Raw genomic sequence first — 27859 nt, forward strand, 5'->3', positions numbered from 1 at the left:
ACATGAGTGATACTCAGAGTTCCCTGTATAACTCAGCCTGCAGCCTTGTGCCTTTATATGGGCACAGAACCCCTCAGTGACTGCTAATATCCTTATCATTTACAGTAGGGGGTACATTATCCCTTATAATACATGAGTGATACTCAGAGTTCCCTGTATAACTCAGCCTGCAGCCTTGTGCCTTTATATGGGGGGCACAGAACCCCTCAGTGACTGCTAATATCCTTATCATTTACAGTAGGGGGTACATTATCCCTTATAATACATGAGTGATACTCAGAGTTCCCTGTATAACTCAGCCTGCAGCCTTGTGCCTTTATATGGGGGGCACAGAGCCCCTCAGTGACTGCTAATATCCTTATCATTTACAGTAGGGGGTACATTATCCCTTATAATACATGAGTGATACTCAGAGTTCCCTGTATAACTCAGCCTGCAGCCTTGTGCCTTTATATGGGGGGCACAGAACCCCTCAGTGACTGCTAATATCCTTATAATCAAATGCCCCACTCATCATTATCTGTATATCTGGAGCCAGGATGCCAAAATGCTTCCTAGTTACTCCTGCCCCTTGGGGAACATTTCCACCCTGTGGCCCCGGTGCCCCCCAGCCAGGCAGCAGGACACACAGACAGGGGCCCCATCCTCAGTACAGCGATATCTCAGCCGTTCCCCATGTGCGGAGCAGTTTCTGTGCCCAAAGGAAGCGGGGGGTTCAGCAGGGTCCGGCTGCTCAGGGGGAGTCGGGAGTAACTGCACTATGTGACACAGTGTCAGGTTCTTGCTCAGTTCCATCTCTCTCGTGCTCTCGCCACATTTGGGGCAGGACAGACTGGCCACCTTCTGCCCCCGCTCTCCCCCTGTTCCCCCAATACAGCGCAGGCAGTAGTTATGGCCACAGGGCAGGGTTACAGGGTCGGTGTAGACCTTACGGCAGATGGAGCAGCTCAGTTTGGCTGAAAAACAAAGAGACAGTCGTGTTACATCTCCTCATACTCACACGTCTCGCTGTGTGTCACCAAATCTGTTATAAACTACAGTGTAGTAAAATACCCCAACGACCATTCCCAGTGCCCCGGATCATTGGTTGAATGTCCCACTTCTTCCAGTTGTTTTTCTTTATTGACTTGTTTCACCAGAAGAGCCCAAGGCTTCAGGTTATACGCGAATGTAAAATAGTCCCCACTAATAACTGTCTGTGCAGATACTGTTCATGTGGCTGCAGGGAGAGAGGGGCAAGCCCAAAGTGAGTAGTAAGTGGGCTCTTTCCCAGGGTTACACCTCGGTGCTGCACAAGGGGAGGAACAGACACATTACTACAGAGGGAGCAGGCCCTGCAGTTGCAGGAGGCCCAATTGATGAGCAGTGTCAATATATGTTGGTAGAATGGGGCAACTTACTAGTTTGTTAGGGCCCTAAATTGGGAAATGGAATGCAGCTCCCATTTGTACATTTAGGGGCATTTCCTGGGGGTGACATTTATTTTACCTAGGAATACTACACTTTGGTTTCTTTTTTAGAACAGTCTAAGCTTTCTAAATCCAAAGTGATCATCTAAAAAGTGTTTTGTATTTTGACTACTGGAATAAGATTTTTTTTCATGTTATAGGGGTGTATATCAAAAAAAGTATTTGATTTTATTCATGGAAATCCAACTGATCTGGAAAGTCCTATGTCTGTCGGATGTGCCAATACCAGATATGTACAGCTTTATGGAGACTTCTGACTTCCAGAGCACTAATTGGCATTTTATAGGTTCCATAGCCAAACAACCCGAGGTCCTACCGCAGGAAACAATATGTTTTTGGAAAGTACACATTCTGCTGAATCCAAAATGGGTAAATATGTCTTTCTACTTCTCATTAACAAACATTAAAGCTTTTTTAATCTTAGCAGTTTTTATAAAAATGAACCACAAAAATGTCACTTCAGCTACTGAAAAACCAACACATTTACTGCATTTAATGTGGGGTTAAAGCCACATACAATACATTTACCCCCAACACCATATATTTTTGTAAAGTACACATTTGGGTGAATCCAAAATGAGTAATGTTGTTTTTCTACTCCAAACTACTGAGGGGGCTTTCAATGTGTCTGTCATTAAAATGCTGAGGACTCTCACTGTGTCTGTCATGAAATGTATGTGTGTATGTATAACTTTATTTATTAAGTGCCACAAGGGGGCGCAGCGCTGTACAATCTTGCAAAATACAAAATTACACACAGGGAGGACAAGTGTTATAATAAATAAATACAATAATTATATATATAAATACACAGGGAATAAGTGCCATGTGGTATGAGACACAGTAGGAAGGGGGTCCCTGCCCCGTAGAGCTTACAATCTGAGTGGTTGGGTAACATACAGGCACAAACTGGAAGGTAAGAGTGCACCAGGTATGGGCATTTGCCCTTAAAGAAGAAGGATAGGCTAAGTCACTTGGGGTGCCAAAATTTTAGGCACCCCCAAGTGACTTTGATCGCTTACCTTCTATCCTGGGCTGGTGCCCCTGTATGGAGAAAACAGCACCAGCCCGGGGTAGCAGCGATCGCTTCCTCCTTCCTCTCTCGCTGCGCGCGCATGCTCAGTAGAGTGAAAAGCCGAACTTTAACAGAGAAGTCGGCTTTTTCACTCTACTGTGCATGCGCCTGGCTATCTCCAATTGGATGAACCAACGCCACCTCAAACTGAACCTAACAAAAACTGAACTAATGATCTTTCCGCCTAAGCCTGGCCCTACCCCCCCCTTTTCTATCTCTATTGAAGGCACCCTCATCAACCCTGTCAATTCCATGCGTTGTTTGGGGGTGTGATCTTTGACTCCAGTCTCTCCTTCTCTGACCATACTAACACCACTGTCAAAACCTGTCACTTTTTCTTACGCAATATTGCCAAAATCCGTCCCTTTCTTTCTACTGTAACAGCTAGGCTACTCATGCATGCGCTCATCCTATCCCGACTTGACTATTGTAACCTGCTGCTAACCGGCCTCCCTAACTCCCATCTTTCCCCCCTACAGTCTATATTAAACACTACTGCCAGAATTCTCCTCCTCTCATCCAGGAGAGTTCAGGCCCTTCCCCTGCTAAAGTCCTTATCGTGGCTCCCTATTAAACAAAGAATAGTTTACAAACTCCTTCTCTTAACCTTCAAAGCCCTCCATTCCTCTGCCCCTCACTACATCCCTTCCCTTGTGTCTCCGTACGTTCCTGGCCGACTCCTCTGCTCCTCACTCCATCCCTTCCCTTGTGTCTCCGTATGTTCCTGGCCGACTCCTTCGTTCCTCACTCCATCTCTTCCCTTGTGTCTCTGTACGTTCCTGGCTGACTCCTCTGCTCCTCACTCCATCTCTTCCCTTGTGTCTCCGTACGTTCCTGGCCGACTCCTCTGCTCCTCACTCCATCCCTTCCCTTGTGTCTCCGTACGTTCCTGGCTGACTCCTCTGCTCCTCACTCCATCTCTTCCCTTGTGTCTCCGTATGTTCCTGGCCGACTCCTTCGTTCCTCACTCCATCTCTTCCCTTGTGTCTCCGTACGTTCCTGGCCGACTCCTCTGCTCCTCACTACATCTCTTCCCTTGTGTCTCCGTACGTTCCTGGCCGACTCCTCTGCTCCTCACTCCATCCCTTCCCTTGTGTCTCCGTACGTTCCTGGCCGACTCCTCTGCTCCTCACTCCATCTCTTCCCTTGTGTCTCCGTACGTTCCTGGCCGACTCCTCTGCTCCTCACTCCATCCCTTCCCTTGTGTCTCCGTACGTTCCTGGCCGACTCCTCTGCTCCTCACTCCATCCCTTCCCTTGTGTCTCCGTACGTTCCTGGCCGACTCCTCTGCTCCTCACTACATCTCTTCCCTTGTGTCTCCGTATGTTCCTGGCCGACTCCTTCGTTCCTCGCAGAGCAAACGTTTGGTTGCGCCCCCCACTACTACTGCGGTTTCCCACCTTAACCCTTTCTGCCCTGCTGCCCCTTACATTGGGAATGCCCTCCCTGATTTCCTCCGGAGAGAATCCTCCCTCAGTCTTTTTAAAACCAAACTTAAAGACTCCCTTTTGGAGCACTCACCCAGCACCTGATCTGGGAACTGGCACTTATATTGTAGTGTCACCCACTGTGACCTACAGCACTTATATTTGCCTATTTGTGTCTGTTAGTTACCCCTCCCATATAGATTGTAAGCTCTACGGGGCAGGGACCTCCTTCATCTTGTGTTTCTGACTCTTATTGCAACTGCACCTTGTATTTATTTGTATTTATTGTTATATTGTGTATTTATCTATTATCTTATTAACCCCCTGTCTGTATTAATGTATTCTACTGTACAGCGCTGGGTACATACGTAGCACTTTATAAATAAAGATATACATACATACATACATACATACATACATACATGCGCCGGACTCGGAGTCTCAGGGAATGGAAGGCAGAAGGAGGAAGTGCATCGCCCCAGGCTGGTGCAGTTTTCTCCTAATAGGGGCACCAGGCCGGGGTACGAGGTAAGCGATTCAAGTCACTTGGGGGTGCTTAACATTTTAGCACTCCAAAGTGACTTAGCCTTTCCTTCCCCTTTAAGCGCAGGACTGGGCAAAATAATGTTTTAGTGCCCCAGAAGGTAACAGCTGAGAGTGGGTGAGTGTTCCCTACGGAGGATTCAGGGATAGAGTTCCAGAGGTAAGGAGCAGCGAGATAGAAAGGGTTAAGACAAGAGAGCGCAGTGGGTGTGGATGGTGTAAAGAGATGGAGGCTCTGAGAGGAGCGGAGGAGATGACCAGGAACGTGCAGAGAGACCAGTGAGGGAATGTAGTGAGGAGCAGGGAGACCAGTGAAGTAATGTAGTGAGGAGCAGGGAGACCAGTGAGGGATTGTAGTGAGGAGAAGGGAGACCAGTGAGGGAATGTAGTGAGGAGCAGGGAGACCAGTGAGGGAATGTAGTGAGGAGCAGAGAGACCAGTGAGGGAATGTAGTGAGGAGCAGAGAGACCAGTGAGGGAATGTAGTGAGGGGCAGGGAGACCAGTGAAGTAATGTAGTGAGGAGCAGGGAGACCAGTGAGGGATTGTAGTGAGGAGAAGGGAGACCAGTGAGGGAATGTAGTGAGGAGCAGGGAGACCAGTGAGGGAATGTAGTGAGGAGCAGAGAGACCAGTGAGGGAATGTAGTGAGGAGCAGAGAGACCAGTGAGGGAATGTAGTGAGGGGCAGGGAGACCAGTGAAGTAATGTAGTGAGGAGCAGGGAGACCAGTGAGGGATTGTAGTGAGGAGAAGGGAGACCAGTGAGGGAATGTAGTGAGGAGCAGGGAGACCAGTGAGGGAATGTAGTGAGGAGCAGAGAGACCAGTGAGGGAATGTAGTGAGGAGAAGGGAGACCAGTGAGGGAATGTAGTGAGGAGCAGGGAGACCAGTGAGGGAATGTAGTGAGGAGCAGGGAGACCAGTGAGGAAATGTAGTGAGGAGCAGGGAGACCAGTGAGGGATTGTAGTGAGGAGAAGGGAGACCAGTGAGGGAATGTAGTGAGGAGCAGGGAGACCAGTGAGGGATTGTAGTGAGGAGAAGGGAGACCAGTGAGGGAATGTAGTGAGGAGCAGGGAGACCAGTGAGGGAATGTAGTGAGGAGCAGAGAGACCAGTGAGGGAATGTAGTGAGGAGCAGAGAGACCAGTGAGGGAATGTAGTGAGGAGCAGAGAGACCAGTGAGGGAATGTAGTGAGGAGCAGAGAGACCAGTGAGGGAATGTAGTGAGGAGCAGAGAGACCAGTGAGGGAATGTAGTGAGGAGCAGGGAGACCAGTGAGGAAATGTAGTGAGGGGCAGGGAGACCAGTGAAGTAATGTAGTGAGGAGCAGGGAGACCAGTGAGGGAATGTAGTGAGGAGCAGGGAGACCAGTGAGGGAATATAGTGAGGAGCAGGGAGACCAGTGAGGGAATATAGTGAGGAGCAGGGAGACCAGTGAGGGAATATAGTGAGGAGCAGGGAGACCAGTGAGGGAATGTAGTGAGGAGCAGGGAGACCAGTGAGGGAATATAGTGAGGAGCAGGGAGACCAGTGAGGGAATGTAGTGAGGAGCAGGGAGACCAGTGAGGGAATATAGTGAGGAGCAGGGAGACCAGTGAGGGAATATAGTGAGGAGCAGGGAGACCAGTGAGGGAATATAGTGAGGAGCAGGGAGACCAGTGAGGGAATAAAGTGAGGAGCAGGGAGACCAGTGAGGGAATATAGTGAGGAGCAGGGAGACCAGTGAGGGAATATAGTGAGGAGCAGGGAGACCAGAGAGGGAATGTAGTGAGGAGCAGGGAGACCAGTGAGGGAATGTAGTGAGGAGCAGAGAGACCAGTGAGGGAATGTAGTGAGGAGCAGGGAGACCAGTGAGGGAATGTAGTGAGGAGCAGGGAGACCAGTGAGGGAATGTAGTGAGGAGCAGAGAGACCAGTGAGGGAATGTAGTGAGGAGCAGAGAGACCAGTGAGGGAATGTAGTGAGGAGCAGAGGAGGGAAGGGCTTTGAATGTTAGCAGGAGGATTCTATAAGCTCCTCAGGCAGCCATGCTAGAGAGCTTAATTGAGGCTGAGCAGGTTCCCTCTTAGGAGAGAGCAGGAGGATCCTGGCAGCAGAGTTTAAAATTGATTGCAGGGGAGAGAGGTGGGAGTCTGGGAGGCCGGTTAGTAGGAGATTGCAGTAATCTAAGCGGGAAAGGATAAGGGCATGGATTAGTGTTTAGCTGTTACTTGGGAAAGAAAGGGGCGTATCTTGGCAATATTGCAGAGGAAAAAGCGGCAGGTTTTGGCAGTGTTATTAATATGGTTAGAGAAGGAGAGTGACTGGTCAGAGATACCCCCAAGGCAGCGTGCAGAATTTACAGGGTTAATGGACATGCCATCAATAGTAATGGTGAAAGGAGGAGGGGGGCCAGGTTTGGGCGGGAAGACCATGGGCTCAGGTTTAGGGTAAGTTTGAGCTGGCGCCTGTTCATCCAGGGGGAGATACCCAGGGGGCAGTTACCAATCTGGGTTTGAACATCAGCGGTTAGTGCGGGGGGGCCTAAATATATCTGGGGGCATCTGTATATAAGTGGTATTTAAGACCAAAAGAAGAAATAAAGTCTCCTATAGAGAGAGTGTACAGGGAGAACAGCAGGGGACCAAGCACAGAGCTTGTGCCCCCACCACTGTATGATGGGGATCCTTTATGGAACCATGTGGAGTGTAAGGGCTTTTGACCAATGAGCTACTGTGGGTATGGCTGGGGGGTATTTAGGAACTGTCAGTCATGTCACACACACACATAAAGGCAGTTTTGTTTGTATGTATTTACCCTACATAGTTACATAGGGTTAAAAAAAGACCAGAGTCCATCAAGTTCAAGCTATCCAAGTAAACTCAGCACCCACAACCCACACCTACCAATCTATACACTCACATACATAAACTATATATACACCCACTAGTACTAACTGTAGGTATTAGTATCACCCTCACCGTGAGGAACCCCCTGCCCCACATCCCCCGGCAGGGCATTCCCCAACCCCCTCACCGTGAGGAACCCCCTACCCAATATCCCCCGGCAGGGCATTCCCCAACCCCCTCACTGCCCTCACCGTGAGGAACCCCCTACCCAACATCCCCCGGCAGGGCATTCCCCAACCTCACTGCCCTCACCGTGAGGAACCCCCTACCCAACATCCCCCGGCAGGGCATTCCCCAACCCCCTCACTGCCCTCACCGTGAGGAACCCCCTACCCAACATCCCCCGGCAGGGCATTCCCCAACCCCCTCACCGTGAGGAACCCCCTACCCAATATCCCCCGGCAGGGCATTCCCCAACCCCCTCACTGCCCTCACCGTGAGGAACCCCCTACCCAACATCCCCCGGCAGGTCATTCCCCAACCCCCTCACTGCCCTCACCATGAGGAACCCCCTACCCAACATCCCCCGGCAGGGCATTCCCCAACCCCCTCACTGCCCTCACCGTGAGGAACCCCCTACCCAACATCCCCCGGCAGGGCATTCCCCAACCCCCTCACTGCCCTCACCGTGAGGAACCCCCTACCCAACATCCCCCGGCAGGGCATTCCCCAACCCCCTCACTGCCCTCACCGTGAGGAACCCCCTACCCAACATCCCCCGGCAGGGCATTCCCCAACCCCCTCACTGCCCTCACCGTGAGGAACCCCCTACCCAACATCCCCCGGCAGGGCATTCCCCAACCCCCTCACTGCCCTCACCGTGAGGAACCCCCTACCCAACATCCCCCGGCAGGGCATTCTCCAACCCCCTCACTGCCCTCACTGTGAGGAACCCCCTACCCAACATCCCCCGGCAGGGCATTCCCCAACCCCCTCACTGCCCTCACCGTGAGGAACCCCCTACCCAACATCCCCCGGCAGGGCATTCGCCAACCCCCTCACTGCCCTCACTGTGAGGAACCCCCTACCCAACATACCCCGGCAGGGCATTCCCCCCCTCACTGCCCTCACCGTGAGGAACCCCCTACCCAACATCCCCCGGCAGGGCATTCCCCAACCCCCTCACTGCCCTCACCGTGAGGAACCCCCTAGCCAACATACCCCGGCAGGGCATTCCCCCCCCTCACTGCCCTCACCGTGAGGAACCCCCTACCCATCATCCCCCGGCAGGGCATTCCCCCCCCTCACTGCCCTCACCGTGAGGAACCCCCTACCCAACATCCCCCGGCAGGGCATTCCCCAACCCCCTCACTGCCCTCACCGTGAGGAACCCCCTACCCAACATCCCCCAGCAGGGCATTCCCCAACCCCCTCACTGCCCTCACCGTGAGGAACCCCCTACCCATCATCCCCCGGCAGGGCATTCCCCAACCTCCTCACTGCCCTCACCGTGAGGAACCCCCTACCCAACATCCCCCGGCAGGGCATTCCCCAACCCCCTCACTGCCCTCACCGTGAGGAACCCCCTACCCAACATCCCCCGGCAGGGCATTCCCCAACCCCCTCACCGTGAGGAACCCCCTACCCAACATCCCCCGGCAGGGCATTCCCCAACCCCCTCACTGCCCTCACCGTGAGGAACCCCCTACCCAACATCCCCCGGCAGGGCATTCCCCAACCCCCTCACTGCCCTCACCGTGAGGAACCCCCTACCCAACATCCCCCGGCAGGGCATTCCCCAACCCCCTCACTGCCCTCACTGTGAGGAACCCCCTACCCAACATCCCCCGGCAGGGCATTCCCCAACCCCCTCACTGCCCTCACCGTGAAAAATCCCCTACCCAACATCCCCCGGCAGGGCATTCCCCAACCCCCTCACTGCCCTCACCGTGAGGAACCCCCTACCCAACATCCCCCGGCAGGGCATTCCCCAACCCCCTCACTGCCCTCACCGTGAGGAACCCCCTACCCAACATCCCCCGGCAGGGCATTCCCCAACCCCCTCACTGCCCTCACCGTGAGGAACCCCCTACCCAACATCCCCCGGCAGGGCATTCCCAACCCCCTCACTGCCCTCACCGTGAGGAACCCCCTACCCAACATCCCCTGGCAGGGCATTCCCCAACCCCCTCACTGCCCTCACCGTGAGGAACCCCCTACCCAACATCCCCCAGCAGGGCATTCCCCAACCCCCTCACTGCCCTCACCGTGAGGAACCCCCTACCCAACATCCCCCGGCAGGGCATTCCCCAACCCCCTCACTGCCCTCACCGTGAGGAACCCCCTACCCAACATCCCCCGGCAGGGCATTCCAACCCCCTCACTGCCCTCACCGTGAGGAACCCCCTACCCATCATCCCCCGCAGGGCATTCCCCAACCCCCTCACTGCCCTCACCGTGAGGAACCCCCTACCCATCATCCCCCGGCAGGGCATTCCCCAACCTCCTCACTGCCCTCACCGTGAGGAACCCCCTACCCAACATCCCCCGGCAGGGCATTCCCCAACCCCCTCACTGCCCTCACCGTGAGGAACCCCCTACCCAACATCCCCCGGCAGGGCATTCCCCAACCCCCTCACCGTGAGGAACCCCCTACCCAACATCCCCCGGCAGGGCATTCCCCAACCCCCTCACTGCCCTCACCGTGAGGAACCCCCTACCCAACATCCCCCGGCAGGGCATTCCCCAACCCCCTCACTGCCCTCACCGTGAGGAACCCCCTACCCAACATCCCCCGGCAGGGCATTCCCCAACCCCCTCACTGCCCTCACTGTGAGGAACCCCCTACCCAACATCCCCTGGCAGGTCATTCCCCAACCCCCTCACTGCCCTCACCGTGAGGAACCCCCTACCCAACATCCCCCGGCAGGGCATTCCCCAACCCCCTCACTGCCCTCACTGTGAGGAACCCCCTACCCAACATCCCCCGGCAGGGCATTCCCCAACCCCCTCACTGCCCTCACCGTGAGGAACCCCCTACCCAACATCCCCCGGCAGGGCATTCCCCAACCCCCTCACTGCCCTCACCGTGAGGAACCCCCTACCCAACATCCCCCGGCAGGGCATTCCCCAACCCCCTCACTGCCCTCACCGTGAGGAACCCCCTACCCAACATCCCCCGGCAGGGCATTCCCCAACCCCCTCACTGCCCTCACCTTGAGGAACCCCCTACCCAACATCCCCCGGCAGGGCATTCCCCAACCCCCTCACTGCCCTCACCTTGAGGAACCCCCTACCCAACATCCCCCAGCAGGGCATTCCCCAACCCCCTCACTGCCCTCACCGTGAGGAACCCCCTACCCAACACCCCCCGGCAGGGCATTCCCAACCCCCTCACTGCCCTCACCGTGAAAAATCCCCTACCCAACATCCCCCGGCAGGGCATTCCCCAACCCCCTCACTGCCCTCACCGTGAGGAACCCCCTACCCAACATCCCCCGGCAGGGCATTCCCCAACCCCCTCACTGCCCTCACCATGAGGAACCCCCTACCCAACATCCCCCGGCAGGGCATTCCCCAACCCCCTCACTGCCCTCACCATGAGGAACCCCCTACCCAACATCCCCCGGCAGGGCATTCCCCAACCCCCTCACTGCCCTCACCATGAGGAACCCCCTACCCAACATCCCCCGGCAGGGCATTCCCCAACCCCCTCACTGCCCTCACCGTGAGGAACCCCCTACCCAACATCCCCCGGCAGGGCATTCCCCAACCCCCTCACTGCCCTCACCGTGAGGAACCCCCTACCCAACATCCCCCGGCAGGGCATTCCCCAACCCCCTCACTGCCCTCACCTTGAGGAACCCCCTACCCAACATCCCCCGGCAGGGCATTCCCCAACCCCCTCACTGCCCTCACCTTGAGGAACCCCCTACCCAACATCCCCCAGCAGGGCATTCCCCAACCCCCTCACTGCCCTCACCGTGAGGAACCCCCTACCCAACACCCCCCGGCAGGGCATTCCCAACCCCCTCACTGCCCTCACCGTGAAAAATCCCCTACCCAACATCCCCCGGCAGGGCATTCCCCAACCCCCTCACTGCCCTCACCGTGAGGAACCCCCTACCCAACATCCCCCGGCAGGGCATTCCCCTACCCCCTCACTGTGAGGAACCCCCTACCCAACATCCATTTCATTTCCATTTTCCTTCTGTGTCTAACCCCATGAAAAGCCTTTCCCAGTTGACACATTGCAGAGATGCCCTTATACTGGCAAAGTCTGCCCGTCTGAGCGTTTAGTTACTCCCTTATAGAGCTGTCTCTGCAGCATTATCCCAAAGGAGACCATGTTGTGATCACTGTTCCCCAAATGCCCCCCCCACACAAATGTTAGAGATGAGTTCAGTATTATTAGAAATCACCAGGTCCAAAATAGAGTCATTCCTAGTGGGTTCTTGAACTGCCTGAAATAAAAAGTTGCCATTTAGCATATTTACAAACCTACTAGCTGTTTCTGACTTAGCCCCCCCATTACTCCAGTCAGTGCCGGATAATTAAAGTCCCCCATAATAACAACTTGACCCAGTTTTGAAGCCTCCTCCATTTGCAACAATAGCTGGGCCTCATCCCCCTCATCTATACGGGGTGGTTTATAACATACACCAATGATCATTTTCTTTGTGACCTTCAGCCCTACTGAAATTTCTACCCAAAGAGATTCAACGTTTTTCATTGGTAATGTCTTTATTACATGGCTTTAAATCTGACTTTACATAAAGACAAACCCCTCCACCCTTTTTAATCTCTCTGTCCCTCCTAAAAAGTGTATACCCATTTAAATTCACAGCCCAGTCGCATTTATCATCCCACCAGGTCTCAGTGATACCTATTAAATCATAATTTTCAATACATGCAATAGCCTGCAGCTCCCCTAATTTACCCGACAAGCTACGCGCATTACCCAGCATGCAGCGGAGATTACTACTTCTCCCTCTGATGTTACATTAGCTAAGGGAGAGTTAGAGCTAAGGCAATTATGAGACTGCTTTCCTTGTAACCGAAGCTCCTTATCTAATAAACTATATGCCCCCCTCACTCTTCCCCCACTACCTTTTGTGAGTCCCACTGCCCCGTCGGCACTAGCTTTCCCATAAAACTCTCGCTTACCCACCCCCCCTTGTCTAGTTTAAACACTCCTCCAACCTCTTAACCATTCTCTCCCCTAGCACAGCTGATCCCCTTCCATTGAGGTGCAATCCATCATGGCTGTATAGATTGTACCCCAAAGAAAAGTCATCCCAGTTCTCTAGGAACCCAAACCCTTCCTTCCTACACCAAGACTTTAGCCACGCATTTAGCTCCTTATAGAGTGTAAGCTCTTTTGGGCAGGGCTCTCTTCCCCTCCTATATCGGTTACTGATTGCTTTATATGTTACTCTGTATGTATTTTGTAGAGTGTATGCTCTTTTGGGCAGGGCTCTCTTCCCCTCCTGTATCGGTTACTGATTGCTTTATATGTTACTCCTTGTAGAGTGTAAGCTCTTTTGGGCAGGGCTCCCTTCCCCTCTTGTATCGGTTACTGATTGCTTTATATGTTACTCCTTGTAGAGTGTAAGCTCTTTTGGGCAGGGCTCCCTTCCCCTCCTGTATCGGTTACTGATTGCTTTATATGTTACTCCTTGTAGAGTGTAAGCTCTTTTGGGCAGGGCTCCCTTCCCCTCCTGTATCGGTTACTGATTGCTTTATATGTTACTCCTTGTAGAGTGTAAGCTCTTTTGGGCAGGGCTCCCTTCCCCTCCTGTATTGGTTACTGATTGCTTTATATGTTACTCCTTGTAGAGTGTAAGCTCTTTTGGGCAGGGCTCCCTTCCCCTCCTGTATTGGTTACTGATTGCTTTATATGTTACTCCTTGTAGAGTGTAAGCTCTTTTGGGCAGGGCTCCCTTCCCCTCCTGTATCGGTTACTGATTGCTTTATATGTTACTCCTTGTAGAGTGTAAGCTCTTTTGGGCAGGGCTCCCTTCCCCTCCTGTATCGGTTACTGATTGCTTTATATGTTAGTCCTTATAGAGTGTAAGCTCTTTTGGGCAGGGTTCCCTTCCCCTCCTGTATCGGTTACTGATTGCTTTATATGTTAGTCCTTGTAGAGTGTAAGCTCTTTTGGGCAGGGCTCCCTTCCCCTCCTGTATCGGTTACTGATTGCTTTATATGTTACTCTGTATGTATTTTGTAGAGTGTAAGCTCTTTTGGGCAGGGCTCCCTTCCCCTCCTGTATCGGTTACTGATTGCTTTATATGTTACTCCTTGTAGAGTGTAAGCTCTTTTGGGCAGGGCTCCCTTCCCCTCTTGTATCGGTTATTGATTGCTTTATATGTTACTCCTTGTAGAGTGTAAGCTCTTTTGGGCAGGGCTCCCTTCCCCTCCTGTATCGGTTACTGCTTGCTTTATATGTTACTCCTTGTAGAGTGTAAGCTCTTTTGGGCAGGGCTCCCTTCCCCTCCTGTATCGGTTACTGATTGCTTTATATGTTACTCTGTATGTATTTTGTAGAGTGTAAGCTCTTTTGGGCAGGGCTCTCTTCCCCTCCTGTATCGGTTACTGATTGCTTTATATGTTACTCTGTATGCCCAATGTATGGAACCCACTTATTGTACAGCGCTGCAGAATATGTTGGCGCTTTATAAATAAATGTTAATAATAATAATAGTATGCTCCCGCTGTCTCCCTAAACTTGCACGTGGCACCGACAAAATTTCAGAAAAAATGACATTAAGATTAAAGACCTTTCCTTAATCTTAGAGCCTAGATCCCTGAACTCACTCTTTAAAGTCCCCCACATACCATTTATTTTGTCGTTAGTACCGATATGTACCAAGACAGCCGGGTCATGCCCAGCCCCTCCCAATAATGTGTCGACCCGGTCAACCACATGCCGAACACTGGCACCAGGAAGACAGCAAACTGTCCGGTTGAAGTGATCCGCTCGACAGATTACCCTGTCCACTTTCCTAATGATCGAATCCCCTATAACCACCATCTGTTTAGGCCTAGCTCTGCTCTCCTCCCCACCACTACTAGAGAAACTGGTCTCCCGGCTGAGAGATCAGCCTCATCTAGAACCGCCAGTCCAGAGTTCTACTCCCATGTTCTTCACACAATCTGGCAAATCTGTTGGGATGCGCAAACCCTGGAGCAGCCTCCCTTTTCCTTTTCCCCACACTAGATGTTCTAACTGTCACCCAGCTTACTGCCCTATCATCCTTTCACTGCTCCCCTCCCCCAATACTATCTGACCCCACTAGGTGCTGCTCAGTGAGCAAGAGACCCCTCTCAAGATGGTCAATCGAACGTAGTGTTGCAACTTGTTCCTCTAGGACTCTAACGCGAGCCTCTAAAGTGGCAATTCGCTCACATCCACAACAGAGGTAAGTACCTGGGAACTGTTGTTCCACAACCGCATACATGTGGCAGCCTGGCACTGTGTCAGACCTTCAATGTTGCTGCCACTCATTGTCCCAGTTACAGGAACAGTTAAACAGAAATAGGTGAAAGACTTCAAATAAATACAAACTTAGTGACTTGTATACCTTGAATATTTCTTATCTCTGAAGCCTCATTCAGCAGCTCCACCCCATGGCCCCGGTGCTCCCCAGCCAGGCAGCAGGACACACAGACACGGGCCCCATCCTTAGTGCAGCGATATCTCAGCAGTTCCTGGTGGGCGGAGCATCTTCTGGTGGGGTCAGTTAATACATGTTCTGCTGATTGGCTATGCTCTGTCACATGACGCTCACACAGAGAGGTGGCACAGTGCAGGCAGGATTTAGTTGCTGGTACGGCTGAGGGTTCTGCTGAGTGGATACAGTAAGTGCAGAAGACAACAAGGAAAGTGTTCCTCAGAGTGACCTTCTGCACAATGTTCCCCAGATTGGTGTTCCTGAACTGTTCCAGGTGTTTACTGTATGTCTTTCCGCATTCAGGGCAAGAAGGAATTTCCCTCTTCTTCCTCTGCTTTTCCCATGTTCCCCTAATACAGACCCGACAGTAGTTATGGCCACACGGCAGGGTTACAGGGTCGGTATAGATCAGCTGGCACAGGGGGCAGGTTAGATATGAACCCCGCTTCACTGTGAGGAGAGAAAACAAAAAGTCAATTCTTCCTCTGAATCCTCTGTGATTATTGTACCCCATAAAGGGCAGAATAACTCTATATACCCCTGTATCAGTGCAGCTTCCTACTCCCAACATATCAGTGAGTGTATAGGCTCTGTACATTATAGTGCTATTTATACCCCAGCGCATATCAGTGAGTGTATGGGCTCTGTACATTATAGTGCCATTTATACCCCAGCGCATATCAGTGAGTGTATGGGCTCTGTACATTATAGTGCCATTTATACCCCAGCGCATATCAGTGAGTGTATAGGCTCTGTACATTATAGTGCCATTTATACCCCAGCGCATATCAGTGAGTGTATAGGCTCTGTACATTATAGTGCCATTTATACTCCCAGCGCATATCAGTGAGTGTATGGGCTCTGTACATTATAGTGCCATTTATACCCCAGCGCATATCAGTGAGTGTATAGGCTCTGTACATTATAGTGCCATTTATACCCCAGCGCATATCAGTGAGTGTATGGGCTCTGTACATTATAGTGCCATTTATACCCCAGCGCATATCAGTGAGTGTATGGGCTCTGTACATTATAGTGCCATTTATACCCCAGCGCATATCAGTGAGTGTATGGGCTCTGTACATTATAGTGCCATTTATACCCAGCGCATATCAGTGAGTGTATAGGCTCTGTACATTATAGTGCCATTTATACCCCAGCGCATATCAGTGAGTGTATGGGCTCTGTACATTATAGCGCCATTTATACCCCAGCGCATATCAGTGAGTGTATGGGCTCTGTACATTATAGTGCCATTTATACCCCAGCGCATATCAGTGAGTGTATGGGCTCTGTACATTATAGTGCCATTTATACCCCAGCGCATATCAGTGAGTGTATGGGCTCTGTACATTATAGTGCCATTTATACCCCAGTACATATCAGTGAGTGTATGGGCTCTGTACATTATAGTGCCATTTATACCCCAAAACTGCAGCAAGGTATTGAGTCTGATACAGACACTACTCATGCTCACTCACTTCCCACTACTGCACTAATCCATGCCACATAGGACTCATCCAGTCCTCACCAATTTTCTCCGGGCCCATCTAGCCCAACTATCAATCCTATGCCCGAGTTACCCCAAAGTCCTGCTCAATCCAATACTAAGGCTCAAACCGCTTCAGCCCCAATATCCTCCCAGTCCAAATCAGACTCTGACTCAAACTCTAGTGAAAGTGGCTCATCACAATCCAGTGACTCTGTCAGGCGAGGAATCAACCGCCAAGCTGATGAGATCAGAATATGGAGATAGTAACATAGTAACATAGTAAGTTGGGTTGAAAAAAGACATACGTCCATCAAGTTCAACCATAATGCCTATATATAACCTGCCTAACTACTAGTTGATCCAGAGGAAGGCAAAAACCCCATCTGAAGCCTCTCTAATTTGCTGCAGAGGGGAAACAATTCCTTCCCGACTCCAAGATGGCAATCGGACCAGTCCCTGGGGCAACTTATACTGAGAGCTATCTCCCCTACCCCTGTATTCCCTCACTTGTACTGAGAGCTATCCCCCATACCCCTGTATTCCCTCACTTGTACTGAGAGCTATCCCCCCTACCCCTGTATTCCCTCACTTGTACTGAGAGCTATCCCCCCTACCCCTGTATTCCCTCACTTGTACTGAGAGCTATCTCCCCTACCCCTGTATTCCCTCACTTGTACTGAGAGCTATCCCCCCTACCCCTGTATTCCCTCACTTGTACTGAGAGCTATCTCCCCTACCCCTGTATTCCCTCACTTGTACTGAGAGCTATCTCCCCTACCCCTGTATTCCCTCACTTGTACTGAGAGCTATCTCCCCTACCCCTGTATTCCCTCACTTGTACTGAGAGCTATCCCCCCTACCCCTGTATTCCCTCACTTGTACTGAGAGCTATCCCCCCTACCCCTGTATTCCCTCACTTGTACTGAGAGCTATCCCCCCTACCCCTGTATTCCCTCACTTGTACTGAGAGCTATCTCCCATACCCCTGTATTCCCTCACTTGTACTGAGAGCTATCTCCCATACCCCTGTATTCCCTCACTTGTACTGAGAGCTATCTCCCTACCCCTGTATTCCCTCACTTGTACTGAGAGCTATCCCCCCTACCCCTGTAGTCCCTCACTTGTACTGAGAGCTATCTCCCCTACCCCTGTATTCCCTCACTTGTACTGAGAGCTATCTCCCATACCCCTGTATTCCCTCACTTGTACTGAGAGCTATCCCCCCTACCCCTGTATTCCCTCACTTGTACTGAGAGCTATCTCCCCTACCCCTGTATTCCCTCACTTGTACTGAGAGCTATCCCCCCTACCCCTGTATTCCCTCACTTGTACTGAGAGCTATCTCCCATACCCCTGTATTCCCTCACTTGTACTGAGAGCTATCCCCCATACCCCTGTATTCCCTCACTTATACTGAGAGCTATCTCCCCTACCCCTGTATTCCCTCACTTGTACTGAGAGCTATCCCCCCTACCCCTGTATTCCCTCACTTGTACTGAGAGCTATCCCCCCTACCCCTGTATTCCCTCACTTGTACTGAGAGCTATCTCCCATACCCCTGTATTCCCTCACTTGTACTGAGAGCTATCTCCCCTACCCCTGTATTCCCTCACTTGTACTGAGAGCTATCCCCCCTACCCCTGTATTCCCTCACTTGTACTGAGAGCTATCCCCCCTACCCCTGTATTCCCTCACTTGTACTGAGAGTTATCTCCCCTACCCCTGTATTCCCTCACTTGTACTGAGAGCTATCCCCCATAACCCTGTATTCCCTCACTTGTACTGAGAGCTATCTCCCATACCCCTGTATTCCCTCACTTGTACTGAGAGCTATCCCCCCTACCCCTGTATTCCCTCACTTGTACTGAGAGCTATCTCCCCTACCCCTGTATTCCCTCACTTGTACTGAGAGCTATCTCCCCTACCCCTGTATTCCCTCACTTGTACTGAGAGCTATCCCCCCTACCCCTGTATTCCCTCACTTGTACTGAGAGCTATCTCCCCTACCCCTGTATTCCCTCACTTGTACTGAGAGCTATCTCCCCTACCCCTGTATTCCCTCACTTGTACTGAGAGCTATCTCCCCTACCCCTGTATTCCCTCACTTGTACTGAGAGCTATCTCCCCTACCCCTGTATTCCCTCACTTGTACTGAGAGCTATCCCCCCTACCCCTGTATTCCCTCACTTGTACTGAGAGCTATCTCCCCTACCCCTGTATTCCCTCACTTGTACTGAGAGCTATCTCCCCTACCCCTGTATTCCCTCACTTGTACTGAGAGCTATCTCCCCTACCCCTGTATTCCCTCACTTGTACTGAGAGCTATCTCCCCTACCCCTGTATTCCCTCACTTGTACTGAGAGCTATCTCCCATACCCCTGTATTCCCTCACTTGTACTGAGAGCTATCCCCCCTACCCCTGTATTCCCTCACTTGTACTGAGAGCTATCTCCCATACCCCTGTATTCCCTCACTTGTACTGAGAGCTATCTCCCCTACCCCTGTATTCCCTCACTTGTACTGAGAGCTATCTCCCCTACCCCTGTATTCCCTCACTTGTACTGAGAGCTATCTCCCCTACCCCTGTATTCCCTCACTTGTACTGAGAGCTATCTCCCCTACCCCTGTATTCCCTCACTTGTACTGAGAGCTATCTCCCCTACCCCTGTATTCCCTCACTTGTACTGAGAGCTATCCCCCCTACCCCTGTATTCCCTCACTTGTACTGAGAGCTATCCCCCCTACCCCTGTATTCCCTCACTTGTACTGAGAGCTATCTCCCCTACCCCTGTATTCCCCCACTTGTACTGAGAGCTATCCCCCCTACCCCTGTATTCCCTCACTTGTACTGAGAGCTATCCCCCCTACCCCTGTATTCCCTCACTTGTACTGAGAGCTATCTCCCCTACCCCTGTATTCCCTCACTTGTACTGAGAGCTATCTCCCCTACCCCTGTATCCCCTCACTTGTACTGAGAGCTATCCCCCATACCCCTGTATTCCCTCACTTGTACTGAGAGCTATCCCCCCTACCCCTGTATTCCCTCACTTGTACTGAGAGCTATCTCCCATAACCCTGTATTCCCTCACTTGTACTGAGAGCTATCCCCCCCTACCCCTGTATTCCCTCACTTGTACTGAGAGCTATCTCCCATACCCCTGTATTCCCTCACTTGTACTGAGAGCTATCCCCCATACCCCTGTATTCCCTCACTTGTACTGAGAGCTATCTCCCCTACCCCTGTATTCTCTCACTTGTACTGAGAGCTATCTCCCCTACCCCTGTATTCCCTCACTTGTACTGAGAGCTATCCCCCATACCCCTGTATTCCCTCACTTGTACTGAGAGCTATCTCCCCTACCCCTGTATTCCCTCACTTGTACTGAGAGCTATCTCCCCTACCCCTGTATTCCCTCACTTGTACTGAGAGCTATCCCCCCTACCCCTGTATTCCCTCACTTGTACTGAGAGCTATCCCCCCTACCCCTGTATTCCCTCACTTGTACTGAGAGCTATCTCCCATACCCCTGTATTCCCTCACTTGTACTGAGAGCTATCCCCCCTACCTCTGTATTCCCTCACTTGTACTGAGAGCTATCTCCCATACCCCTGTATTCCCTCACTTGTACTGAGAGCTATCTCCCATACCCCTGTATTCCCTCACTTGTACTGAGAGCTATCTCCCATACCCCTGTATTCCCTCACTTGTACTGAGAGCTATCTCCCATACCCCTGTATTCCCTCACTTGTACTGAGAGCTATCCCCCCTACCCCTGTATTCCCTCACTTGTACTGAGAGCTATCTCCCTACCCCTGTATTCCCTCACTTGTACTGAGAGCTATCCCCCATACCCCTGTATTCCCTCACTTGTACTGAGAGCTATCCCCCCTACCCCTGTATTCCCTCACTTGTACTGAGAGCTATCCCCCCTACCCCTGTATTCCCTCACTTGTACTGAGAGCTATCTCCCCTACCCCTGTATTCCCTCACTTGTACTGAGAGCTATCTCCCATACCCCTGTATTCCCTCACTTATACTAAGAGCTATCTCACATACCCCTGTATTCCCTCACTTGTACTGAGAGCTATCTCCCCTACCCCTGTATTCCCTCACTTGTACTGAGAGCTATCTCCCCTACCCCTGTATTCCCTCACTTGTACTGAGAGCTATCTCCCCTACCCCTGTATTCCCTCACTTGTACTGAGAGCTATCCCCCCTACCTCTGTATTCCCTCACTTGTACTGAGAGCTATCTCCCATACCCCTGTATTCCCTCACTTGTACTGAGAGCTATCTCCCATACCCCTGTATTCCCTCACTTGTACTGAGAGCTATCTCCCATACCCCTGTATTCCCTCACTTGTACTGAGAGCTATCTCCCATACCCCTGTATTCCCTCACTTGTACTGAGAGCTATCCCCCCTACCCCTGTATTCCCTCACTTGTACTGAGAGCTATCTCCCTACCCCTGTATTCCCTCACTTGTACTGAGAGCTATCCCCCCTACCCCTGTATTCCCTCACTTGTACTGAGAGCTATCCCCCCTACCCCTGTATTCCCTCACTTGTACTGAGAGCTATCTCCCTACCCCTGTATTCCCTCACTTGTACTGAGAGCTATCCCCCCTACCCCTGTATTCCCTCACTTGTACTGAGAGCTATCTCCCCTACCCCTGTATTCCCTCACTTGTACTGAGAGCTATCCCCCTACCCCTGTATTCCCTCACTTGTACTGAGAGCTATCCCCCTACCCCTGTATTCCCTCACTTGTACTGAGAGCTATCTCCCATACCCCTGTATTCCCTCACTTGTACTGAGAGCTATCCCCCTACCCCTGTATTCCCTCACTTGTACTGAGAGCTATCCCCCCTACCCCTGTATTCCCTCACTTGTACTGAGAGCTATCCCCCATACCCCTGTATTCCCTCACTTGTACTGAGAGCTATCTCCCCTACCCCTGTATTCCCTCACTTGTACTGAGAGCTATCTCCCCTACCCCTGTATTCCCTCACTTGTACTGAGAGCTATCTCCCCTACCCCTGTATTCCCTCACTTGCTAAGAATCCATCCAGCCCCTATATAAAGTTATATAATGTATCAGCCAGCACGACTGATTCGGGGGGGGAATTCCAGAACCTCACAGCTCTCACTGTAAAAAATCCTTTCCGAATGTTTAAATGGAACCTCCCTTCTTCTAAACGGAGTGGTTATTATATGATCCCCTTATATATTTATACATAGTTATCATGTTACCTCTTAAGCGCCTCTTCCCCAGTGTAAACAGACCCAACTGGGCCAGCCTTTCCCCATAACTGAGACTTCCCATACCCTTTACCAGCTTAGTTGCCCTTCTCTGGACCCTCTCTAACTCAGTAATGTCCCGTTTGAGCACTGGAGACCAAAACTGAACAGCATATTCTAGATGGGGCCTTACCAGCGCTCTGTAAAGGGGAAGAATAACCCCCTCCTCCCGTGAATCTATACCCCATTTAATACAGCTCAAAACCCTGTTTGCCCTTGCAGCTGCTGCCTGGCATTGCTTGCTACAGCCAAGTTTATTATCTACAAGGACTCCAAGGTCCTTCTCCATTATGGATTTGCCTAGTGCAGTCCCATTAAGGGTATACGGGGCTTGCATATTTTTAGATCCCAGGTGCATGACCTTACATTTATCCACATTAAATCTCATCTGCCACTTAGCTGCCCAGATTGCCAGTTGGCCAAGATCCTGCTGCAGGGATGTCACATCCTGGATAGAATTGACTGGTCTGCAGAGTTTTGTACCATCTGCAAACACTGATACATTACTCATAATACCCTCCCCTAAGTCATTTATGAACACATTAAACAAAAGTGGACCCAGTACAGAACCCTGAGGGACCCCACTGAGAACCTTATTCCAAGTAGAGAATGTGCCATTAACAACCCCCCTCTGTATCCGACTTCACTAAGACCAATAGACCTTAGCTTAGAAAGCAGTCGTTTGTGGGGAACGGTATCAAATGCTTTGGCAAAATCCAAATAGATGATATCTACTGCATCCCCACTGTCCAGCTTCTTACTTACCTCATCATAAAAAGCAATTAAATTGGTCTGACATGACCTGCCCTTCATAAAGCCATGCTGATTACTGCTCATAATGGCATTCTCCACTACATAATTTTGAATGTGATCCCTTAACAAGCCTTCAAATAACTTGCCCACCACGGATGTCAGACTTACAGGCCTATAATTGCCAGGCTGAGATCTTACTCCCTTTTTAAATATGGGAATGACATTCGCCTTCTTCCAATCCCTAGGTACCATACCTGATGAGAGCGAGTCTGAGAATATCAGAAACAAGGGCCACTGCAATTCTGCCCCTAGCTCTCTCAGTACCCGAGGGTGTATTCCATCTGGCCCAGGTGCCTTGTTTACATTTATCGTGTGTAACCCTTTAAGCACCATATCCTGTGCCAACCACTGTGTAGTTGGAGCTGAGGCAACAGTGCAGCTATTGGGTGGGACTTGGCCCACTGGCTCCCCCTACTGTATACACAGAAGAAAAGAACTGGTTAAGCACATCTGCCTTTTCTGTATCCGCTGTAACCATATTGTTATTATAACTCAATGGGGCCACACCCTCAACCTGCATCTTTTTACTATTAATATACTTAAAAAACTTTTTGGGGTTAGTCTTGGCCTCGGCCGCGATGCGCTCCTCATTTTCTATCTTTGCCTTCCGGATTGCTGTTTTACACACTTGTTATAGTGTTTATAATCATTAAACGCAGCTACTGTCCCCTCTGACTTATATTTCTTAAAAGCTTTCCTTTTTCTCCCTATTAACTTCTTTACCTCAGAGTTAAGCCACATAGGGGGATTCTTACACTTCTACTTTTTCTTATTAATGGAATAAATTGAGAACAGTAATGATTTAATATCAGTTTAAATGACAACCATTTCTGCTCTGTATTTTTATCAGAAAACATAATGCCCCAATCTATGCCCTGAAGCGCTGCCCTTATGGGGGTAAAATTTGCTTTTCTGATATTCAGTGTCTTTGTTGCCCCCGTGTAAATTTGTTTCCTGCACCAAACATCAAATGAAATAACATTATGGTCACTATTACCCAGGGGTTCAACCACTTGCACATTTGCTATACGTTCTGGGTCATTAGAGATCACTAAATCTAGTATAGCATGGTTCCTGGTTGGCTCCTGGATAGGCCGCTGAGATCGGAATACGGAGATAGGCATCTCTCAAATCGATGGAAAGGAGCCAATCCCCTGGAAGGATAGACGAGATGATGGAAAAGATGGACTCCATCTTGAATTTCTGGACCCTCAGATGCTTGTTGATGAACTTGAGATCCAAGATTGGTCTCCATCCCCCTGAAACCTTCTTTACTAGAAAGAGGACTGAATAGACTCCTTTCCTTTGGTCTTCCATGGGGACTGGGACTACTGCCTTCTCCTCGACCAACCAATCTACATAATGGGTCAGAACCTCTCTTTTTTCTCCTGAGTTGGGAAAAGAGGAGACTACGAATTGGTCAACTGATGGGAGAGGCGAACTCCAGCCGATAGCCCCTTCTTAAAACATCCAGGACCCAGTGATCCAAGACGGAGGAATGCTAGAAAATTCCCCAATATGGCCCCTACCTCACTGATTACGGCCGACTGGTCAGGAAGACTTTTTGGATGATTGAGAAGGCCTTGACTTGTCTCCTGTAGGAAAGTTGGCATAACACTGACAAAGGCTTGAAACTTTCTCCTGCTGAACTAGAAAAATAAGAAGGCCTGCCCTTCCCTGGACCATGGGAACTGGAGGACCTGAATGGAAAGGTTTTTTGTTTCTTCTTGGGGTAAGAAGATGCTTTTACCCCCTGACGCTTTAGAGATAACATCATCCAGCTTTGGACCAAATAGCCGTAGGCCCTCAAAGGGAAGAGTGCAGAGGCTCATTTTGGAAGACATGTCGGCTGCCCAGGATCTTAGCCAGAGAGCCCGACTAGTCGAGACTGAGATGGCCATAGAACGCGCTGCCAGCGTAGTGAATCCACCACACCCTCTGAGACAAAACTTGCCACCAGCTTAAGTTCTGCCAGGCTTGAAGAGATCTCTTTGATATCAGCCCCTTCCGCTAAGGCTCTGTCAATGCCATCAATTCAGAAGGACATAGCTTTGGCCATTGAGATCAAGGCTACCGCAGGCTTACAAGCTGCCCCCGCCACCAAAAAACTCTTTCTCAAATCAGACTCCACACGTCTGTCCATGGGGTCTTTAAGAGCGGAACAGTCATTTATGGGAAGGGTAGTCTTTTTAGCTAAATGGATGACAGCTTGGTCAACGGAAGGGACCGTGATCCACTCCTGCACTTCGGACTCCTTAAAAGGATAAAGTTTTGGAAACCTTGTCCCTTGGGAGACAAAAGAAACCTTTTTAGAGGCTTTCTGCAACTCAGCTTTGATGAGATCCAATACTTCCTGGAAGAGAGGAAAGGTCTGGTGACTCCTGGATGGAGTAGGCAGAACCTTGAGAGTCTTTGAACTGTCTGACTCCTGCTCCACTCCTAAGGTCAATTTGACTGCTTTGATCAATGGAGAGACTAGAGAAAGATCAAACAAATCCTGAGCTCCCTCAGATTCCTCCTCCAACTCTAGAAAGTCCTCTGAAGACAAACATTCATCATCTGAAGAATCCTCCCAGGCCTCTCCCTGAGCCCGAGATGTAAAGGAAGCCTCAGGTTCCACAGAAGGAGTAATAGAAGCCTTACAAAAATCCTTCCAACAGGAGCTACAAAACAGACCACACACTCATGTGAAGACGGAGTCTTAGCTTGGACTTTGTGCTTTTTAGAAAGACCATCTTGTGGCAAGCTGATGAAAGAAAGAGAAAAACAGTAATGAGAAAGGGAAAAAAGGGAATAGAAGAAGATGAAAAAAGAAGGAGGGACCTACCTAGCTTGGAGGGCAGAGGCATTTGAGGCTGAGGAATCCATGAAGGAACCCCAAAACTAAGAGAACCAAACAAAAAATGAGCCAAAGAATGCAATAAGACAAAAAACACCGAGCAGGAGAGTGAGGCAGAAAAGGCAGCAGGAGCTGGAAACTCCACCAGGCAGGCAAGCAGGGAACATGCTGGCACTAAAAACACCAAGAATTTAAACCCCCAGGCAGGAAGAAGGCATCGCAAACTCACTTCCGCCCTTTGGAACGCATATCGCGCCTCACTTCTGCCCTTTGGAACGGATATTGCACCTCACTTCCGCCCTTTGGAACGCATATCACGCCTCACTTCCGCCCTTTGGAACGCATATCACGCCTCACTTCCGCCCTTTGGAACGCATATCACGCCTCACTTCCGCCCTTTGGAACGCAAACCGATAGAAGCTGCAGAAGGACGCCAACTACAGCAAAAAGACTGGGGGCAAAGGAGAAAAGGATTCCCCTGTGACACGAGCACCTTCCAAGTCACCCTCATGCCACTACCTCTGATATCTGATGACCTGTAAAGCCACAAGGTTTATCCAAGGACAAGTTACAGGCACTTACCCCGCTATCTCCCAAACTTTACCAGAAGGGGAGGGAAAATGGAAGCTCTCTGCCAATTCACCCAAGGAACATCAATGCACCTTAAGGAATATATCCAATCTGATAGAGACCCTGAAGGAACTGTAAACAAGGACAGAAATAAAAAAGACGAGGTAGGTGGGTACCTATGGGTGTATTCAAAGATTTTGAGATGGAGGGACAGTCTGGGCTGAAGGTGGGGGTGGGAGGGGCCTCCCCAATTTTAATGCTGATATGAAGGGACCAGTAGCTTTTGGCAGAAAGCCCAGAAAGGTAAAAAGCCCCCCCTGCACTGAGATATAATTGTAACTAAACAGGTCTCTGGGGGGAACTGAGACTCGCAAGTTAAAGGGCAACTTCACCTTTTTCAGCAAAATTGTAATAACACATAAAACAGGATCCCAAAACCCCCAGAAATGTGTTCAAACTTTAAATAACCTGCCAAATTTAGTCAAATGGGAGTGGTATTTAGGGGGTGTGGTTGCAAATATAGGCGCGATCAAAAAATTTGCCATTCTGCGCGCATTTATTTTTGTCCCTCTTTCCATTTTCAAAATGTTGGGAGGTATGCATGTGCACATACACGGTGAGTATTCAGTGAGAAGTGTGTTCCCAATAAGCCCCACCCACCCACCAAATAGGCCCCACCCCCAGATAACTGCATTACAAAGTCAGCATCTCTAAAATAGGTTGTTTTTGGTTAATAGCTTTGTCCCCCCTGAACATTTTCTTTAGGCACCCGTGCCAGGCAGCAGGACCCACAGGCCACATCCTCAGTGTAGTGATATCTCAGCAGCTCCCTGTGGGTACAGAGCAGTGTCTGTGCCCAAATAATACAGTTGGCACAGTTAATACATGTTGTGCTGCCCGGCTGGGTGCCCTCATGTGTGTAGCACTTACCTGCAGGTACAGGGGGGGCCCTGGGCTTTGTGTAAAGGTGGAAACACTCCGCTATGTTACACAGAGTCACATTCTTCCTCAGTTCAGGCCGTATCTCATATGTCTGTTTGCATTCAGGGCAGGAAGGATCTTCTCCCCTCTCCCCCCGCTCTCCCCCTGTTCCCCCAATACAGCGCAGGCAGATGTTATGGCCGCAGGGCAGGGTTACAGGGTCGGTGTAGATCTTCCAGCACAGGAAGCAGATCAGTTTGAGTCTCAGATCTGAGTGGTACATCACTGGGAGGAGAGAAAAAAACTGAAAATGAATTCCTCCCCATGTCAGTAATGTACCCCATAGGGGCAGAGTGACTCTATATACCCCTGTATCAGTGCAGGTTCCTACTCCCAGCGCATATCAGTGAGTGTATGGGCTCTGTACATTATAGTGCCATTTATACCCCAGCGCATATCAGTGAGTGTATAGGCTCTGTACATTATAGTGCCATTTATATCCCAGCGCATATCAGTGAGTGTATGGGCTCTGTACATTATAGTGCCATTTATACCCCAGCGCATATCAGTGAGTGTATGGGCTCTGTACATTATAGTGCCATTTATACCCCAGCGCATATCAGTGAGTGTATGGGCTCTGTACATTATAGTGCCATTTATACCCCAGCGCATATCAGTGAGTGTATAGGCTCTGTACATTATAGCGCCATTTATACCCCAGCGCATATCAGTGAGTGTATGGGCTCTGTACATTATAGTGCCATTTATACCCCAGCGCATATCAGTGAGTGTATGGGCTCTGTACATTATAGTGCCATTTATACCCCAGTACATATCAGTGAGTGTATAGGCTCTGTACATTATAGTGCCATTTATACCCCAGTGCATATCAGTGAGTGTATGGGCTCTG

At 50.6% G+C, this 27859-nt stretch overlaps 1 protein-coding gene across 1 annotated transcript; it reads right to left on the reverse strand.

The window, feature by feature from the left end:
- Positions 1-426: 426 nt before the first annotated feature.
- Positions 427-27232, reverse strand: LOC116406940 (E3 ubiquitin-protein ligase TRIM47-like). The gene is made up of 3 exons (XM_031892111.1): positions 26959-27232; positions 14925-15464; positions 427-956 (listed from the first exon to the last, which is right to left on the reverse strand). Exons 1-3 carry the CDS (start codon positions 27230-27232, stop codon positions 559-561), a joined length of 1212 nt encoding a protein of 403 aa, XP_031747971.1. The 3' UTR covers positions 427-558.
- Positions 27233-27859: the final 627 nt, after the last annotated feature.

This window comes from Xenopus tropicalis, chromosome 8 (assembly GCF_000004195.4).
Source record: "Xenopus tropicalis strain Nigerian chromosome 8, UCB_Xtro_10.0, whole genome shotgun sequence".
Classification (NCBI taxonomy): Eukaryota; Metazoa; Chordata; class Amphibia; order Anura; family Pipidae; genus Xenopus; species Xenopus tropicalis.

Excerpts from the sequence above, each read along its gene's own strand:
- LOC116406940 (XM_031892111.1), bottom strand. The coding sequence starts at position 27,232 with ATGTACCACTCAGATCTGAGACTCAAACTGATCTGCTTCCTGTGCTGG. Across the intron at positions 15,465-26,958 it reads GGCCCCCCCTGTACCTGCAG|TGAAGCGGGGTTCATATCTA; the intron begins GTAAGTGCTACA and ends CTCTCCTCACAG. Across the intron at positions 957-14,924 it reads AGAGATAAGAAATATTCAAG|CCAAACTGAGCTGCTCCATC; the intron begins GTATACAAGTCA and ends TTTGTTTTTCAG.